Consider the following 19,730-nt stretch of genomic DNA (forward strand, 5'->3'; position numbering starts at 1 on the left):
TTGAATCACAGAATGTTAAGTAACCTCATTAACTCAATGAAGCTACTTTGGTAAGTAATTTATGCTGCCTTCTTCTCTTAAAAGTTTTATTTTCTGGACCTTTTTAAAATAATGCTACGTCACTTTTCTTTGACTGTGAGGTGTACATGTGTATGGAAGTGATTCTTCATTAATGTTTATAGAACTTACTTCCCAATACAGATATGAGCTTTAGAGGAAAACTTTTTGTCCTTCATGGAGTCTCCCCCCCCCCCACCTCATATTGGGCATTCAGATCCTTCTGGGGAGCTCTCAAGCAGGAAACGTGGCTATTTACAGATATCCTTCTGCAGCTCTTCAAAATTATTTTTGATTTTTATCATCTCGAATAACTGCTCAATTTCAAGGCCATGAAGCTGAAAGTAAGAAGCAAGTTTAAACTGTTTGGCTATAAAAATGCCCATTCTCATGCTAATTGAGAGCAATTAACACATCAAGATGGCTTCATTGTGGCTTGCAATAAAGACACATTTAGCTATGCCGGCGCAACTGAAAATCCAAATATTCAATTGTTAACAGGATCGCCTCCACCTACAAGCAACTTTATATTCTCAAAAATATGAAAGGTTTGGAGAGACCTTCATGTTTACTTTTCGTAGGCTTGTTAATTCACTTCCCCCTTTGGTTACCTTTTTTTTTAAAAAAAATAAATTTCCATTGAATACATTCTAAACTGACTATCCCAGGGTCTGCAAACTTGGCTGAGAAACTCTGGGAGTTGAAGTCCACAAGTCTTAAAAGAGCCAAGCTTGCAGATCCCTGGACTATCCTATAGCTTCCAGGATTTACGCCATGGAGCCTTTTAAAAATTGTTGTTCATGTTAGAGCCTGATTTGAGGACAAATTATATATTTTTGTAACAGGTCAGGAATTTCAATTTTGAATTAAGATGTTTTGTGGTTCATTTTGATCTCTCTCTCATCGGGATTGTATAAAACTGTACATAACAAGCACAGAATCACATTTAAAACTATGTATTGAGAGATGCAGTGGCTTAGTGGGTAAGACACTGAGCTTGTCGATCAAAAGGTCGGCAATTCAGCGGTTTGAATCACTAGGGCTGCATAACGGGGTGAGCTCCCATTACTTGTCCCAGCTTCTGCCAACCTAGCAGTTCGAAAGCACGTAAAAAATGAGAGTAGAAAAATAGGGACCACCTTTGGTGGGAAGGTAACAGTGTTCCGTGTGCCTTTGGCATTTAGTCATGCTAGCCATATGACCACGGAGACATCTTCGGACAGCTCTGGCTCTTTGGCTTTGAAACGGAGATGAGTACCACCCCCTAGAGTCGGGAATGACTAGCACGTATGTGCAAGGGGAACCTTTACCTTTACCTTTATAGTATGGTCTTGAGTAAAAGAATTCAATAATTGTAAGGTTTTTTTAAAAAATGGTATGCATTCTACATGCATATTACAAGCATCAGTCATAAAACAGACTGGGCTGAGAGAGAATGTCCGTTTCAAAGTCACCTAATGACTGAAGGTAGAATAAAACCTGAATGGCATTCATCGTTCAAAACTTACACTATTATACTACAGTGGCTCCTTTCTAAAATAAGCCTCTTTTGAAATAGAACTTGGAGGGAAGAAAGACATCCACATTCAGGCTCTTCCTTATCCTCCAATCTCATTAGGTGCCTTTGGGCTCATCCGTTGTTCTCATCCAATCTAGCAAGCTGAATTGCTATTGTGGAAATAAATTTAAGAGATCCCACATAATCATTTTTTCCCTCGAATTTGGAAAAAAGATGTAAATTAGTGAAATAAATAAGGGTTTTCCTTCTCTTTCAGATTCTTCCCTTCCTGGAAAAGAGTCCCTTTATTCCCGTGACATCTGCAGGACTGTGCCTGCAACGGGGGTTTTCCTCACCTGTGCCCATAATCATATAGCAACTTCTGGTGCTGCAACAAAGGTCGCTTTGCCCCAGACTAATAAGGTCATAGAGTCAGGGCCTGCCCTGAATTGCCACCCTGTGCATCCTCTTCTGCACATCAATACACTGTATGAAGATCATGAAGAAGAGGGCTCAAACCTTATAGATGATTCTTTAGACAACGGAATTCACTCTCCAACAGAAAGCGGAGACATCATTTCTATGCCTTCCACAAAACAAATCATGCTGGCAACTTTTGATGAACCCTTGGCAATAGTGAATTCTGCGGAATATTGACGCACAATCCAGAACTGCTGTTGATCAGACCTTCAACCTGATGTTCCACCTACAGCAGTATGAACCCTTATTCTCTCACAAACGACTGCATGAGCATGGAGTGCTAAAATACAGACCACAGGGTTTGCAATACTCCAGATCGGTTATTCAGGGTAGTGTCTTGGCTAATGTCAATAGCTTGCAAAATACGACAATAATAATAAGCCAATCAAATTATTCTATGCTTGGAAACACATGCAATAAAGCACAAGAAACATTAGCTGTAGCTTCAAGAAATTCACTACAACTATCCAAAATATTTGAAGTGCTTGAATGCATGTCACACCGTGTTTCTTAAAGCACATACAGCCTTGAAATTCCAGTTCACTATGTAAAGTAGCAACAGACGTAAATGTGTAGGATATTTATTCTTCCATTTAAAAAAAAAAGCAGGTGTAAAATTGTGGTTTGTCTTTAAGGTTCTTTTTTATTTTTAAAAAGGATAATTTTTTAAATAATGAAATTGTGTTTCACGGGTATCCATTGCTCCCTCCCATCCCTGATATTAGCATAAAGAAGAAACCAAGACCTAGATCTTAATCATTACTATGTTTTTGTGTGCCAAGAGATGATGAAAATTAAGAGTTTATTTTTTTATTGCCTATTTTATTGTGAATGAGGGTTTTTGAATCAGATGCTGTCTTTCCAGAATGTGGGAAGAGGGTAGCCTATTGCTGCATATTTTTGTTTAATTGAGTGAGGTTTTTAAAACTAGGTTAAAAACTTTCTATGATGAAGCTGTACAGATGTGAAGAGTATTCAAATAGTGCTGCTAAAATATTACAAATCAGTTGATTTGCAATGATACACAATTTTAGATGATGGATATTTAAATCTTTTTTAGGACTTGCCTACACTACAGCATAACACAAGCCAAATAGGCACTCTTGACACATCTAGTATGTGATGATTTATTCCAATGGTTGCTTCCTGGAATGCTGCTAAGGAAAAAAAGCTGGCTCAAACATGCAAAAGCATGATGTAGTACAAACCAAAGCATTTTTCCTAGGAAAATTATTCAATGAGAAGTTCCTTCAGGGGTGTGGGGGGGTGTGTTTCTAGGCAGGCTTTCCGCGATACATAACTTGAATTGGATGATGAAGAGTTTGTTTAGAATAATTCCCCTTTTTAAAAAAAAAAAAAGTCTTCCTGTATAAAATTTAATAGAAGTCTATTAATTTCAATTCTTACCCTGAAAAGCAGAGGTTGATAGGAAGTATAAGATTGCTTTGTGTATAAATTCTAATCAATTTTTGACATTATTAACTGGGATTCTAATTTATAATTGCTATGGTTCCATATAGATTTAGTTCATCCTGGAATTAAATAATTAAATTAACTACTCAAATTTGCTGTTTTGAGTTGACAGTAACTTCTAGATTTACAAACTGATCACCATATCAAGAAGAGCTGCTAGTTTAATGGTGTGTTGGGACAATCCTGCCCCAACATATTTGAAAATGCATCCATTCTTGTTTGAAATGCTTTTTGCAAATATCTACTTTTTGCAAAAAGTAGATATTTTTGCAAATATCTAAGCTGTTTAGCATCCTTCAAAAAGCAATTTCTTTGCTTCTCTTCCCATCTTTTTGCACTAATGGGATCTGCATTGCCTTTAGAAGTGCTCAAGGGACGACTCATTAGCAATCAAAATGATGTATCTCAAAGAGGAAGAAAAGATTAGCAACCTAAAGCTAAGCACTGCTGATATTCAGGGGAGTTCTCAACTACAGGTAGAACAAAAATGGGCTTTAAATAGAAGACTTTCTAAATAACCTGTATTGGTTTTTGACTTGGACCTTTCACAAGGCAGTCAACACCCAGTGGTACATCTTAAGGACGGAGGGATTGGTGTCAACAGAAATCAAGATGATGGTTGCATAACACAATTGAAATCCCACTCCTCTTCAACATAAATTGACATTGCACATATATAAGAGCAAGACTTCATTCCTGCTTTTGCAACCGCCATTTTGACTTTTTTTTTAACTCCCTCCAGATGCCTTTAGTATGAGCCCATTAAAGCAAAAATGGAAGAAAAGACAATCCAGCTCAACTAATGATACGTAACTACCACGGTGGCAAAAAATTGGGTTTTATCTCCATATGATTTTATTCTTCCTTTTCCCTCCAATGTAGGTACTACAGGTCAGCTTCTGATTAAGCAGTTTCCACTAAGCAGATGCCTGTGTTAAGCTGTCAGGTGGTGAAGTCTAATGTAGCAGGCCACTTTATGACTTCCTGAGCTTTAAACATAGGTGTAGCATTTAAAGCTGAAGCCACATGCTTGTGCACCATCAAAACTCAGTTTTAACGGCGTATCTGTTAAAGATGAAGCAACATACCTGCCAGCACTTTGCTATTCCAGACCGTACATTAAAGAGATAATAAGAATGTAGTAAGCATTGTTCTTTTCATACAGTGTTTACCTTGCTTGGCCTAAAGTGCATTCTTATGGCATATTTCTTCCTGTAATTTTGATGTGATGTTCATAAGAATAGCTCTAGTGTGATTTTCAAAAAGCATATTGGAAAAACTAGCACGCAATAACCATTCTTCACGCAAAAACCAGTTTTCAGGAAAAGAGAAGTTTTTAATACTACTGAAGTAACATGGAAGGAAATATAATATTTCTATTTGATGGTTATGAAACAATGCTGCATAAATTTATAGGTTTAGATTCTTGAGTGTTAGTTTATTTTACCTCAGACATAAATATGATACAGTATTTATTGAAAATAGCACTGAAAGCAAATAAATATTCTCAATACAATTCACGTCGACTGTTCTCTATTCAAAATGGTTTTGAAAATAATATTTATAATAGTACTTACATAATACAGTTAGCAGATCTGAAGGACCAAGTTAGGGACAGATTGTCATAGAGAAAAATCTATGTAGTTGCTAAGAGGGAACAACTTGATGCAGGGGTGAAATGTAAAATTTGTTACTACCAGTTCTGTGGGCGTGGCTTGGTAGGGGGGGTAATGTGACTGGGTGGGCCTGGCCAACTTTTTTTTTTTTACTTTTAAAAGCATTTTTTCTACAACCTCTTCTCCCGAAGAGCTTGTTAGAAGAAAATGCTTTGAAAGGGTTCTGACAATCCCAGCTGAGCCGCACGATCATCAGAGGCATTTTTTTTTACTTTTGAAAGTATTTTTTCCACCGAAGAAAAAATGCTTTTAAAAGTAAAAAAAACCTCTGATGATCGGGTGGCTCAGCTGGGCATGGGGGGGGGAAGGGGGGGCAGGGATTTTTGCTACCGGTTCTCCGAACCACTTGCCGCCATCGCTACCAGGTTGGGCGATCCGGTCCGAACTGGGAGCATTTCACCCCTGACTTGATGGCACATAATCAGATATTTAAAAGCCCTATATATTAGTTAGTAATATGGTTTATAAAAACAGGGCTGGACATGATGCAAAAATGATTTTTAAAGTGCCCACAAAAGTTGATCCAGAGAATATGGCATATCCAATTTGTTTCTTGAGCTTCAAAACATACCATAGGTCTCTTAGAAAGTTTTAGCATAACTTTCTGAAAAGCAAATTCAAAATACTGTGCAATATACTCTGCCAAATTCCAGTGAAATTATTTAAAGGATTAAACTGAAAATCAAACAAAAAGCACTAAGTTATGCATTACTGCAGATAAGAATGAAACGCATCCAGTCATCGATAGTGTACTACAGTTCAGAAAAGTTAATTCCTGTTTTGATATTTATAAGTATCCTCTAGAGCAATGGGGTCAAACTCGCATCGTTATGGCGGCATTACATGACGTATCTGAACATTCCCCCCTTCGCTAAACCGGGTGTGAGTGTGGCCAGATGCATTTGCGCTGGCCGGGAGTTCAACCAGCTCTAGAGTTTAAACCAGTGGTTCCCAACCTTTTCTTGTTTGAGGCACAACCTTTTCTTGTTTGAGGCACCCTTGGAAAGCCTTTCAAAAGTTCCCGGCACCCTTATAAGGAAATAGATATTTAAAATCTCCGTAGCTCAAAAGTTCCCGGCACCCTCAAAAGATCTCACGGCACCCCTTAGTGCCGCGGCACACTGGTTGGGAACCACTGGTTTAAACTCTAGGGCTTTTTCCTCCCACTTTTCCAGGGAAATAGATATAAGCTGATTTCACAATGGCCTGAGAACAAAGTTAAAGTTTTCCCTAGCGTTTATCTAAAAAGTGGAGCATGCATGATGAAGCTCATTTCAATCATCCTGATTCTGAAGATACCTTTGCTCTGCTCTGATATGAGACTGGACAGTTCTCTATTAGAAATGGTATAGTCCTGCTTGAGCAGGGGGTTGGACTAGATGACCTACAAGATTCCTTCCAACTGTGTTATTCTATTCTATTCTATTCTATTCTATTCTATTCTATTCTATTCTATTCTATTCTTACTTTCTAGATATCTCCTGAAATATTCAAACACTGGTTCTCAGGCAGCCCCAAAATTTGTTTCCTAATACTACACTTTATATCAAAAACAACATGTCTATTTCCACATTTTTCCTGTATTTTTGTGTTCTTTTTCAATAAAACTGCCCTCTACATGTTTCAGAGCTCTGGGGGAAGTTCTAAACATTTCTTGGAGTCTCCATGCAAGAAAAAGAGGCAATGGCACAAAAATATTCTAAGGTGAGTTCATCTCAGTGGAAAGTCATGCAGCAGAATTCATTATCTGAATAAAAGTCTTATTCACTCCTGACTTGAAAAGCTACCATCCTTGTCTCAACTTCATTATTTGAGGGGTGGACCCCACAACAATGTGCTTCTGTTCTTAGGAGGGCTTAAGTAACAAATAGTGTGGAGGCTGAGTTGGGGAAACCTGTTTGGTTCCTTCTGTTGGACCACTTGCTCAATCTTCCCTGTATTTTCCAGTTATTTTGTGGCATTCAAATGTAATAGAGTAGGGGTGTCAAGGGGACGCGGTGGCTCAGGAGCTAGGACGTTGAGCTTGTTGATCGAAAGGTCGGCAGCTCAGCGGTTCAAATCCCTAGTGCTGCTGTGTAATGGGGTGAGCTCCCGTTACTTTACAGCGAAGGTTGTAGAGAGTGTGGTTGCATGGCAGCTCCCCCGGCACCTGGAGGAAACTGTCTATCTGGACCCGTTCCAGTCCGGCTTCCGACCCGGTTATAGCACGGAGACGGCTTTGGTCGCGTTGGTGGATGACCTCTGGAGGGCCAGGGACAGGGGTTGCTCCTCTGCCTTGGTCCTATTAGATCTCTCAGCGGCTTTCGATACCATCGACCATGGTATCCTGCTGCGCCGGTTGGAGGGATTGGGAGTGGGGGGCACCGTTTATCGGTGGTTCTCCTCCTATCTCTCTGACCGGTCGCAGACGGTGTTGACAGGGGGGCAGAGGTCGTCCTCGAGGCGCCTCACTTGTGGGGTGCCTCAGGGGTCGATTCTCTCGCCTACCCTGTTCAACATCTATATGAAGCCGCTGGGTGAGGTCATCAGTGGTTTCGGGGTGAGTTATCATCTATACGCTGATGATACTCAACTGTACTTCTCATACCAGGACCACCCCAACGAAGCGGTCGAAGTGCTGTCCCGGTGCCTGGAAGCTGTACGGGTCTGGATGGGGAGAAACAGACTCAAGCTCAATCCCTCCAAGACGGAGTGGCTGTGGATGCCGGCATCCCGGTACAGTCAGCTGCATCCGCAGCTGACTGTTGAAGCAGTTAGTGGCCCCAAAGGAGGTGGTTCGCAACTTGGGCGTCCTCCTGGATGGACGGCTGTCTTTTGATGAACACCTGGCGGCCGTCGCCAGGAGGGCCTTTTACCAGGTTCGCCTGGTTCGCCAGTTGCGTCCCTTCCTTGACCGGGATGCCTTATGCACGGTCACTCACGCTCTGGTTACGTCTAGGCTGGATTATTGCAATGCTCTCTACATGGGGCTGCCCTTGAGGTGCACCCGGAGGCTGCAGTTAGTCCAGAATGCGGCTGCGCGAGTAGTAACGGGAGCCGCTCGTGGCTCCCACGCGACATCGCTGCTCCGTAGCTTGCACTGGCTTCCTGTGGTCTTTCGGGTGCGCTTCAAGATTTTGGTAACTATCTTTAAAGCGCTCCATGGCTTAGGACCCGGGTACTTACGAGACCGCCTGCTGTTACCCTTTGCCTCCCACCGACCCGTACGCTCGCACAGAGAGGGTCTCCTCAGGGTGCCGTCCGCCAAACAGTGTCGGCTGGCGGCCCCCAGGAGTAGGGCCTTCTCTGTGGGGGCAGTGACGCTCTGGAACGAACTCCCCCCGGCCTGCGTCAAGTGCCTGATCTTCGGACCTTCCGTCGTGAGCTCAAAACATATTTATTCATTAAAGCGGGACTGGCATAATTAGTGATGTATTTTAATTGGGTTTCTTAATATTTTTAACTTTTTAACTTAAATTTTAATAATCAGCCTTTAAAATTTGCTCTTTTTAAATGTTGTTTTAAATTGTATACATCTTTGTTTTTACTCTGGCTGTACACCGCCCTGAGTCCTTCGGGAGAAGGGCGGTATAAAAATTTAATAAATAAATTAGGGGCCGGTTTAGCTCACGCTGGTAAAGCCTGTTATTAAGAACACAGTAGCCTGCAATTACTGCAGGTTCGAGACCGGCCCAAGGTTGACTCAGCCTTCCATCCTTTATAAGGTAGGTAAAATGAGGACCCAGATTGTTGGGGGGGCAATAAGTTGACTTTGTAAAAATATACAAATAGAATGAGACTATTGCCTTATACACTGTAAGCCGCCCTGAGTCTTCGGAGAAGGGCGGGGTATAAATGTAAACAAAAAATAAATAAATAAATAAATAAATAAATAAATAAATAAATACTTGTCCCAGCTTCTGCCAACCTAGCAGTTTCGAAAGCACATAAAAATGCAAGTAGAAAAAATAGGGACCACCTTGATGGGAAGGTAACAGCGTTCCATGTGCCTTTGGCGTTGAGTCATGCCGGCCACATGACCACGGAGACATCTTCGGACAGCACTGGCTCTTCGGCTTTGAAACGGAGATGAGCACCGCCCCCTAGAGTTGGCAACGACTAGCACATATGTACGAGGGGAACCTTTACCTTTACCTTAGGGGTGTCAAACTCACAGTGTTAAACTCACGTCATCACGTGATTTATTGGGGCTTTTTCCCCCTTTGCAATAATGTTTACCACAACAACCAGTTTTACTGCAATAACTAATAAACAAGAGTTAACTGGAATTGAACTTCTATTAAATTCAACCAATCACATTAGACAACCTGTTCTTGGCTCCCTCTGGTGGCTAAACTGATTTTTTTTTAACAAGGAACTTTTAAAAATAAACCATTACTCCTTATTCTACATAACTTGGGAACATAAAATCTAATTGTCATAGAACACTCTTATCTATTTTTAGTTCTTGACTGTTTCCAATTCTCATCAGAAAGAAAGCATCAGCAACTACGCATCGCTTTCTTTAGAATTTTAAAATAATTACAGCCTAAATATAGATTTTTCTATATTTGCTCCAGCCTTAAAATATGTAAGAATGTTTGATCTTAGAAAAATAAATGTTTAGGTAAGTCATACATGGTATATCTACTCGTGTCTTCTAGATCAGGGGTCTCCAACCTTGGCAACTTTAAGACTTGTGGACTTCAGCTCCCAGAGTTGAAGTCCACAAGTCATAAAGTTGCCAAGGTTGGAGACCCCTATTCTAGATCCTTAATATATTGTGTTATGTCAACTTAAATGGAATCCAAATCCCTGATGGCATTTTGGAAAACCTGGAAGACGGCTGTTTTCCCAGGCATTGGATTAGGGCGATTGCAGGCCCTGCTAGATTCTGTGGGGCATTTTGGATTGTCTGCTGGGTTCACCAGTCTGTTCTTTTTCTTCCTTTTTATTTTGGTTTCGGTTGTATCTGTGTTCTTATTATGCTGTTTTCATTCGTTCATTCATTTTAGTTTAGCGTAGTGCGAGCCAATCAGACCTACTCTGGAGTCAGGCAGCTGCAAATCAAATCAACAAATAAATAAATACTCAAGACAGAGTATCCAGCCAGAGGAAGCTAGACCTAATTAGGCCCAGCTGAATCAAAGTTGGCTGGTATTTCAGGAGCAACCTGTCTTGGGAAAGATCACTAATACAAAATTGGTAAAGTTGAGTGATGAGGACCTTTCTGGCCTCAGAGTGTCAAAACTTCAGAAAATGACTCTGCTGGTATATCTTTCATCCACTCACGCCTGTGCACATACACATACATATATTATATATTAATATAATATATTAATTATATTCCCCTACCTGTTCTGTGGGCGTGGCTTAGTGGGCGTGGCAGGGGAAGGATACTGCAAAATCTCCATTCCCTCCCCACTCCTGGGGGAAGTATATTGCAAAATCCCCATTTCCTCCCCGTTCTGGGCCCAGCCAGAGGTCGTATTTTCCAGTTCTTCGAATTAGTCAAAATTTTCACTACCGGTTCTCCAGAACCTGTCAGAACCTGCTGAATTTCACCCTTGTTCTATATACATATGTAGCTTTTGTATGCGTGCATGTGACTCCTGGCAACTGCTATTCCTTGTAGTTGTCTTGGCAAGATTTTATTTTATTATATTATATTATATTAATATGTATTATATATTAATATACACTGATATAAAGATATTATATATACAGATATATAATATAAAGATATTATATACACCGGTATAAAGTATACCGATGTATATTTCTTTATACCGGTGTATGAAGAAAATGCCACACACACAAATCATGGTTTGAATCTTTTACCAGCATGAACTAACATCCATAAAGTAATACAGGAAGATTTTGTTGGAGCTAATGCTTTGCGCTCTCCACCACCTTAAAAAGCTTTATCACCCAGGTGACCCTTAACGCAGCTCCTCCCTACTCATTAATCATTGTTCCATTAGATACTGCAATTAGGCATTACTCCCACACACTCCCAGCCCCGCTGGCCACTCCTCCAGATTGGCCAGCGTTCCAGCCATTTCCAAGCCTCTCCAGATTAGTCATCCTTACAACCTTTTCCAAACTTCTCTGTAAGTCTCAGTCTCTCAGCCACCCTCAACAGCTGCTCAGTCAGCAGCTCCCAGCTGTACTTGCTGCCATGCAAGTCCATTCAGAAATGTTTGCTGCCAGTCCAAGTGCCTTAAACGTCCAGAGGAGACTGCCATGGTGACGACCACATCATCAAGCGGTGCCTGCAGCTGATGAGCGGCGAGGGTGCAAGCCAGGAAAGGGATCTTCATGTTGCTTGGTGGCCAGGAAGTAAGCTGAGGAGCCAGGGTGCCATGGGAGCCGCCACATTGCCAGAACCTCCGCACCAGGGGTGAAATCCAGCAGGTTCTGGCAGGTTCTGGAGAACCGGTAGCAAAAATTTTAAGTAGTTCAGAGAACTGGCAAATACCACCTCTGGCTGACCCCAGAGTGTGGTGGGAATGAAGATTTTGCAGTATCCTTCCCCTGCCATGCGTACCAAGCCACACCCACCAAGCCACACCATGCCCACCAAGCCACGCTTACAGAACCGGTAGTAAAAAAATTTGAATTTCATCCCTGCTCCGCACCCACTGGAATGGCAGCCCCGACACGCAGCTGTGTATTGGGGCTGACACATGAAAAACAATTCTCTATCTCAGTGCCACCATCCCTCCAATCTAGGTGACCCCAAAAAGTAGCACTCAGCATCAACCCTGAGGCTGGGCTTGAAGCAGAGGCCCAGGCCTTGACTGCAACCCTAGCGCCACCACTGCCACTCAAACAGTGCCACCTTGCACTGTTCCCCAAGGAGTGAGAGCCTTAAGGAATGATGCAATTTCCCCCCCGCCCTGGCCCAGCACTCCCCAGCATCTGCCATGCAGTGATTATCTTTTTCTTGGCAGCCACAGCAGCCTCCCTGAGCCTGGTCCCAGTTGCATGAAGCTTCATTCTTGAAGCTGAACACCCTCTGAACACTGTGTGGTAACGGGGCATGCTTTTAATAATAATAATTAATAATAATTGTTGCCAAGCGTTGGTAAACATTGGCACATCACCCAAAACAATATGGCGTCTTTGTGTGCCATAGGTTCACCATCACTAACATAGTCTTTCCTCTGAGCCTTGTTTGCCATGAGTTTGCCTTTAGGTGTAGGATTCGATTCACAATTTCCAAATAAACCCAAATATATTTAACATATGGCTATTCATATGACCTGGATATCATATAGCACAGGGGTCTCCAACCTTGGTCCCTTTAAGACTTGTGGACTTCAACTCCCAGAGTCCCTCAGTCTTAAAGGGACCAAGGTTGGAGACCCCTGATAGAGCACAGTGGATACTTCCTGAGTCATCATATTAAACTTTGGCTGTCCCCAACTGTTACTCTTTTAACTCCAGAGCGGGGCAGGGAAAGTACTTTGAAATAGCACAGAAATGCATTTGGGGTTGACACTCACTGAATCCAAGACAGTAAGAGTCAATATATAAAACTGAATAAGGAATTGTACAACCTACAATAACATTTCAGCCAGCCTAATTCATGCTCTATTCTCCATGAGTTCAATGCAATATGAATGAATCCAGTTTGGCCCAACATTCTGTTTGGACATACAGTTATATAAAGAAGCAATAGATATGCTGATGCCCTCATATTATCCTCAGCTAGTAAGCCCAGTGATAGTAGGAGCTAAATCCAAAACATCTGGATGATACCACAATGTCTCTTGTGCCTTAAAAACATTATCTGCATGCCAAAACTAGTCAATGAATAAGGAATAATGTAAAGGTAAAGGTTCCCCTCGCATATACGTGCTAGTTGTTCCCAACTCTAGGGGGCGGTGCTCATCTCCGTTTCAAAGCCGAAGAGCCAGCGCTGTCTGAAGACATCTCTGTGGTCACGTGGCAGGCATGATTAAACACCAAAGGCACACGGAATGCTGTTACCTTCCCACCAAAGGTGGTCCCTATTTTTCTACTTGCATTTTTTACGTGCTTTTGAACTGCTAGGTTGGCAGAAGCTGGGACAAGTAATGGGAGCTCACCCTGTTATGCGGCACTAGGGATTCAAATGGCTGAACTGCCGACCTTTCGATCGACAAGCTCAGCACCTTACCCACTAAGCCACCGCGTCCCTTTTGAATAAGGAATAATAATAGTAAAACTACTCAATGAATACTTATCCCACAATAAACCTTGGACACATACACAGCATCATATCTCCACAGCTTCAGAACAGTGCTCTTTCCAACATAATGGAAAATAATTGTAGGACAATTCTTTAGCCCAATGTTTCTCAAACTTGGTAGATTGAAGATATATGGGCTTCAACTCCAGAATTCCACAACCACCACAACTGACTGAGGAATTCTAGGAGTTGAAGTCCACACATTCAGAACACAGAAAACAGAGTAACAGAGTTGGAGGGGATCTTGGAGGTCTTCTAGTTCAAACCCCTGCTTAGCCAGGAAACCCTACACCACTTCAGACAAATGGTTATCCAATCTCTTCTTAAAAACTTCCAGTGTTGGAGCATTTGCAACTTCTGGAGACAAGTTGTCCCACTGATTAATTGTTCTGTCAGAAAATTTTCCTTTGTTCTAAGTTGCTTCTCTCCTTGATTAGTTTCAATTCTCTTCTTGGTTAGTTCAACATCTTCAAGTTGCCAAGCTTAAGAAATACTGTCTTAACCAACCGCAAAACAAGCATGATATCTCAAAGTAATAACAAAAGGCAGCAAAATTAATAAGAAAATAAAATCTTGTCCTCTAACCCTGCTTTTTATAAATACAAATGAATTTTATAACACTCCATCAAAATAGTTTTATTTTTTATTATGTCACAGGAATATAGTTTTCCTTGAATCCTTAATCAGCATGTCAGTTTTTTAAATGTTAAATTGTCAGCTATGACTACAGATCCAGAAGTATTTAATAAAGGATGCCAGATGGGACTGAATAAATTGTAATTAAATTCAGTGCCCTATCAAGCTTTGTTTAATAATAGCATCTGCAAATAGTTACTTTTAATTAGTTCTCATATGTTGATTTATGATGTTTTGATTTGTTTATTTAAAAAAGAAGAAACATACAACTCTGGAGGCACATTGATGAGAGTAGTTTAGCATCGATGACTAGCCTAAGAATAATGTTATGGTCCAGGAAGAGCTTTAATGAAATGCAGATGGTTGATTTTACAACTGTAGGGTTTCCTCAGGCATAAATATTAGTTAAGTAACAATCAGGTGAAAAAGAGGATATTTTTAAAGAAAAATATTAAAGTCAGTTGGCCTGGTAAAATTGTTATAAATATACATGTGTACTTTCAGTTTGCATTCAAGTTATATCAATATTAGAACCAGACAAAGTTTAACAATGTTTTAGAAGAGGAAAGCATATCTGCAGGGCTAATAAAAAAGCCAAAATGGCAACTATGACCATGCAATCAAAATGTGCATTGAGCACGCAACCCAGTGGTGAATCCACATTTTTTCACTATCAGTTCTGTGGGCATGGCGTGGCTTGGTAGGAGTGGCTTGGTGGGCGTGGCAGGGGAAGGATACTGCAAAATCTCCATTCCCTCCCCACTCCTGGGGGAAGGATATTGTAAAATCTCCATTCCCATCCCACTCCAGGGGAAGGATACTGCAAAATCCCCATTCCCATCCCCACTTCAGGGGAAGGATACTGCAAAATCATCATTCCCACCCCCACTCTGGGACCAGCCAGAGGTGGTATTTGCCGCTTCTCCGAACTATTCAAAGAGAGTAGTCTCCAGTAGTCACTCCTGATGCAACCCATATAAAAAGGGAGATGGAGGTTTTGCCATTGGGCATGCAACCCATATAAAAAGGAGGATGGAGTCATGGTCTTTATTTTATGTCTTTTTAAAACATCTGTCTGCAGACATCCAAGTAAATGGTACCTGCCTGAAGGTTCAAAATAAGCAAGACAGCGGATTCGGCATTGCAAAGCAAAGGAGCAGAACTTACATAGAAACTAAAGGGGCAAAACGTACAACCATGTAAGTACATCCACCTTCTTTCCATTTAGACATGCGCCCCACTACTTTTTCTGAATCCTTTTGAAAACATGCACATAATTTTAATTGTCTAAGTTCTCATTCTCATTCTGGAGAAGATTATATACATTCAAGGAAAAGAGTAGTTTTCCACAATACATGTTTTTTCATGTGCAATTTGTGAACTTTTAAGCTTCACAGAGCAATCCTGAACTAGTTTGGCACAAAACTTGAATGGCATCTACCACTATTCCATTTTTGAGTATCTTGTGGACACTTTGACCTACCCAGAAGAAGCAAATCCAGTGAGCACATTATACATACCATAGTATATGTTGGTGGGTTACTGCATAGATGGTCTTAAAGTTGCTAGGGGGAAAAAAATCTCATTTAAAAGAATGAAAATTGGCTAAATAGTAGTTCACAACCAGATAAATGGCCCTTATTACACAATAAGGATAGCAGCTCCTGACAATGTGTTCGGTGCAGGAAGTATTTTTTAGCTGTATCCATCAATAAAACTCTCTTTCCATGATGCCACTTGACCAAAGTCCATTCAAGTGCAGTACAACTGAGAGTCCTTAAAAGCCAGTAGCAAATGGAAGAATGTGGTTTAGAAAGAAAAGAGTGGTTGAATTACATGATAATACACCGCAATAGCACATAATAATAAGATGGAAAAGAACTTCTAACCTGCCAGAAAGCCGCCTTAAAGCAAAATATGATAATTTATTTTTGGTTCATTTAATGAACATTAATCATAATCATTTGCAGTGGTAAGTACCAGACTAGGAGCTCAAAAATTATTCTAACAGGCTTTCTCTCTCTTTCTTCTTTCCACTTTATTTGATAATATGAACATTTCTCTCAATAATCCTGCTTTATTTTCTATCGTATCATGCTATTTAAATTGTAAATTTGTAATCATGGATTCTTACTATTACTAACAATCATATTGTCTGAAAAGTGGGAGAGGTTCAATTAATAAAGTATCTCAAGGATTAAAGCAATTTTGATTGAGAAATTGAGAGGGAGAAATATTAAAGAAAAATATTACAGATAAAAATATTAAAGATTAAAAATATTTAGGAAAATGTCAGATTATGGCTTCCGCAAACCTCTATATTTTATTGAAAAATACATTAACAACGAAGGCCAATATTTATGAAACAGAACCTCTACAGTACGATTTTTAATTGTGATCTGGGAATATTGCAAGATTGATCACCAATAATTTTTCCTCAAGTTTGAATTCCGGATATTAAAAAAAGGTGTTGAATGAAAGCTGCATGTTTAATATGCCAGTCATATGAATGATTACATATGAATCATCCTTAACTTGCATTACATATTAAATATTAATATAATTCAGTCTCTCATTTTCTATTGTTATTGGTTTAGAAAAACCTTAAGAAAGTGTATCTACAGCACTATTTCTTATTCTATTTCCTCTCCAATTTACTATTTGGTTAAAATTTTACAGCATTGCCAAATCCTCCTCTTAATGACTTGATGCTGATCATGGATACGAGTATGTATAACTTCAATGATAAAATCAATTTAGAAAATTAATCTCAAATTACACTTTAAAGCATTTTACACAGAGTTGTAATTTAATTGTCATTGTCATTCCAAGCTGTTTTTTTTCCATTTCTCGGCATGTAGCAAATATGAATGCCATCTTAGAGTAGAAAGAAACACTGATGTCAAGAAGAGAATATTTAGCATATGTACTGATAAATGAAAGACTTGTTTTCAAGAAAGAGGAATATCTTGCCAGGGCTAGCTCAAAAGGTGTAGTGTTGTGGTAAGGGAAAAATGTTGCTGATTAAGCAAACAGTCTCGCTTTCTTTTGGATAGGCTGAATACAATCTGGTTATTCTGGCAGAGTGAAAACTGATACCTTGTGGTTAATTACTATAATCAAATTATTCTGAGCAAAAAAACAACAACCCTGTTTTTGGGCAACAGAGCTCTTTAGAGAAATAAAATTGAACATAGTGAGTAATGGCACCATTACCAAAGATCTAATTGCTCGCTACATAGCAGTAAAAAGTTTTTTTTTCCTCAGCATATTTTAGCTGCCATTTAGTGAACATCTCAATTTTTAAAGCTTGATGTGCAAAACCCTTAAAGAAGGGCAAGGGTGTATTCAAAAATTTTCCATACTGGTTCTGTGGGTGTGGCAGGGAAAGGATATTGCAAAATCTCCATTCCCACCCCACCTCTGGGGCCAGTCAGAGGTGGTATTTATCGGTTCCCCGAACTACTCAAAATTTCCGCTACTGGTTCTCCAGAACCTGTTAAAACCACCTGGATTTCACCCCTGAGGCAGGTGTCAAACTCAAGGCCCACAGGCCGGATCCAGCCCATGGGTGCTTAGATCTGGTCCACGGGCCTGCCTTGGAAACAGCAAAGGACCGGCTCGTGGTGCCTATGCCAGCGAAAACGGAGTTCCATCTTCACTGGCAGAGGGTTGCAGGAGGCCGTCGCAGCTGGAAATGGAGCTTGGAAGCCCGTTTTCACTGGCAAAACACTTGGGCCCCCACAGGTGCCCCCAACACAATTGATGTTGAGCTGGCCATGCCCAACTTCATCATGCCCACCCAGGTCTCCCGAGGTCAAACTTAACCCTGATTTGGCCCTCAATGAAAATCAAGTTTGACACCCCTGCCTTAAGGGGTCACCTCTAAATTTGAAAATAATTAGTCTTAACTATTTTGTTAGTTCCGTATGACATAGACTCTGCAATTCTCTCTCTTTTTAAAGTTATTTTAAGGTTATAAGATTATTGAATAATTTTCTTTGGCAACCAATAGGAGTGAAAATGTGAAATGCAGGGAGGCAGCAGAAATGATCTTTGTAGTGAAAATGGAAACATTCTTTTCCTTCAACTGGAAAAAAAAATCTTACAATCAGAAATCTCTTTGGAGAATTTCTCTCTAAAGAAACGCAGAGAAATTTGGGCATCAGGAAGCGCTTCAGTTTGTAGACTCCATCTGAAGTCTGAAAGAATAATTAAAAACTGGATGATTTGTATGGTTGCAAGTAGCAAGTTACATGTTTGAAGTGTAGCTATATTTACTCCAGCTGTTGACCGGCTCTGACATTCCTGTGGATCAGAAGCAAAATCCACAAACCATATGAAACTGACAAAACCCAAGACTGGATTATTTCCATTAGTTCCAAGAGTTATTCTACTGAAATGAGTTTCAAATATATTTTTATCCCACTGTTTTAACACAAAAGGCAAAAGTTGTTTTGCTAGTTCCAAACACTGATGTCAATATTCAGGATGTTTTCTTGCATGAAATTAGAATTACCCTTTTCCACCAGCATTCTTTAGACAGACAGGTTGAAAGTAAACACTCTTGTTGCTGTTTTATTATTAGTTCCAGCTGAATAATAATATACATTTTCAATAAGACACAACCAAAGAGTCAGAGAGAAAAAAAAATCCCTTTTCAGTGTCAAAAGTTTCTTGACATGAACATGATTGCTTCTTCTATTTTAGGCACTTTGGGGTCTCATTTGTGCAAATCGCCATCTGAAGCCATTTGTTGGTTTTGAGATAGATAAGAAAAATAACGTTGTAATGCTTCAGTAAGAATCTTTCATGCCCCTTCGGTCCCAATGCGACTGGTGCAATTTCAGACACCTGAAAAGAAATCCTTGCAACATTTTTCCACCAAGAAGTTCACGATTGACCATTGCCCTGGAGCAGTGGTGGGATGCAAATAATTTAACAACTGGTTCTCTGCTCTAATGTCTGGCTGTGTGGGCATGGCCAAGGTGGGCGTGACAGGCAGCACTTGGCCTCCTCACCTCCTGGGAGCAAAAACGGGGCACGGGGGAGATGCACTTACCTGGGAGCCAAAATGGGGTCCGTGGGGACTCCTGTAAGGGGTGGGACCAGCCAGTAATTTAACTACCGGTTCTCCCAAACCTGACTGAACCGGCTGAATCCCACCACTGGAGCTGCGGGAAATTATCCCCCCTAACCTGCCCAGCAAATGAAACATTTTGGGGGATATTAAAAGAGGCAGAATATTATATTTCCCCTAAAGGAGAAATGGAGAAAAATCTTAACAAAGGCAGAAAGCAGCCTCAGTCTTCATGCCATAGGAAACCAGCCTTAAGCAGAAGCTTGAAGAGGCTGGCCTTTAGGAACACAGATTTTGTATCCATTCAGCAAGACTGGGCCAATCTATTCATAAACAAAATGCCTTCATCCACAGTTCACACAGAAGGCTGGAGCTGCTGGGATTAAAAAGTAGAAAAACAAGACTCTTAAAATCTACATTCCCCCACCCAAATTCTAAGAACAGGACATGACCTTTAGGACATAATAGGATTTACCCACCACTATTAGAATAGCCAAAGACACAAGGCTCACTACATTGCACAACCCCCTGGAGCATCTTTTTTTTTTTTTTGGTCATAACAGCATACATAAGCATAAGCTTTGTGATCTCAATCACAAAACCCCAGAATCC

The 19,730-nt window shown here is 40.5% G+C and overlaps 1 protein-coding gene across 2 annotated transcripts in view; it reads left to right on the forward strand.

Annotated features, from left to right (window-relative positions):
- PANX2 (pannexin 2) overlaps positions 1 to 4,839 on the forward strand; it is a 52,618-nt gene extending 47,779 nt beyond the window's left edge. For both annotated transcript variants that reach the window (XM_058190279.1, XM_058190278.1), the window contains exon 3: positions 1,833 to 4,839. In XM_058190279.1, the coding sequence (XP_058046262.1) occupies positions 1,833 to 2,212 (380 nt within the window). In that variant the 3' untranslated portion in view covers positions 2,213 to 4,839. The remainder of the gene's footprint in view (positions 1 to 1,832) is intronic.
- Positions 4,840 to 19,730: the final 14,891 nt, after the last annotated feature.

Source organism: Ahaetulla prasina, chromosome 7 (assembly GCF_028640845.1).
Source record: "Ahaetulla prasina isolate Xishuangbanna chromosome 7, ASM2864084v1, whole genome shotgun sequence".
NCBI lineage: Eukaryota > Metazoa > Chordata > Lepidosauria > Squamata > Colubridae > Ahaetulla > Ahaetulla prasina.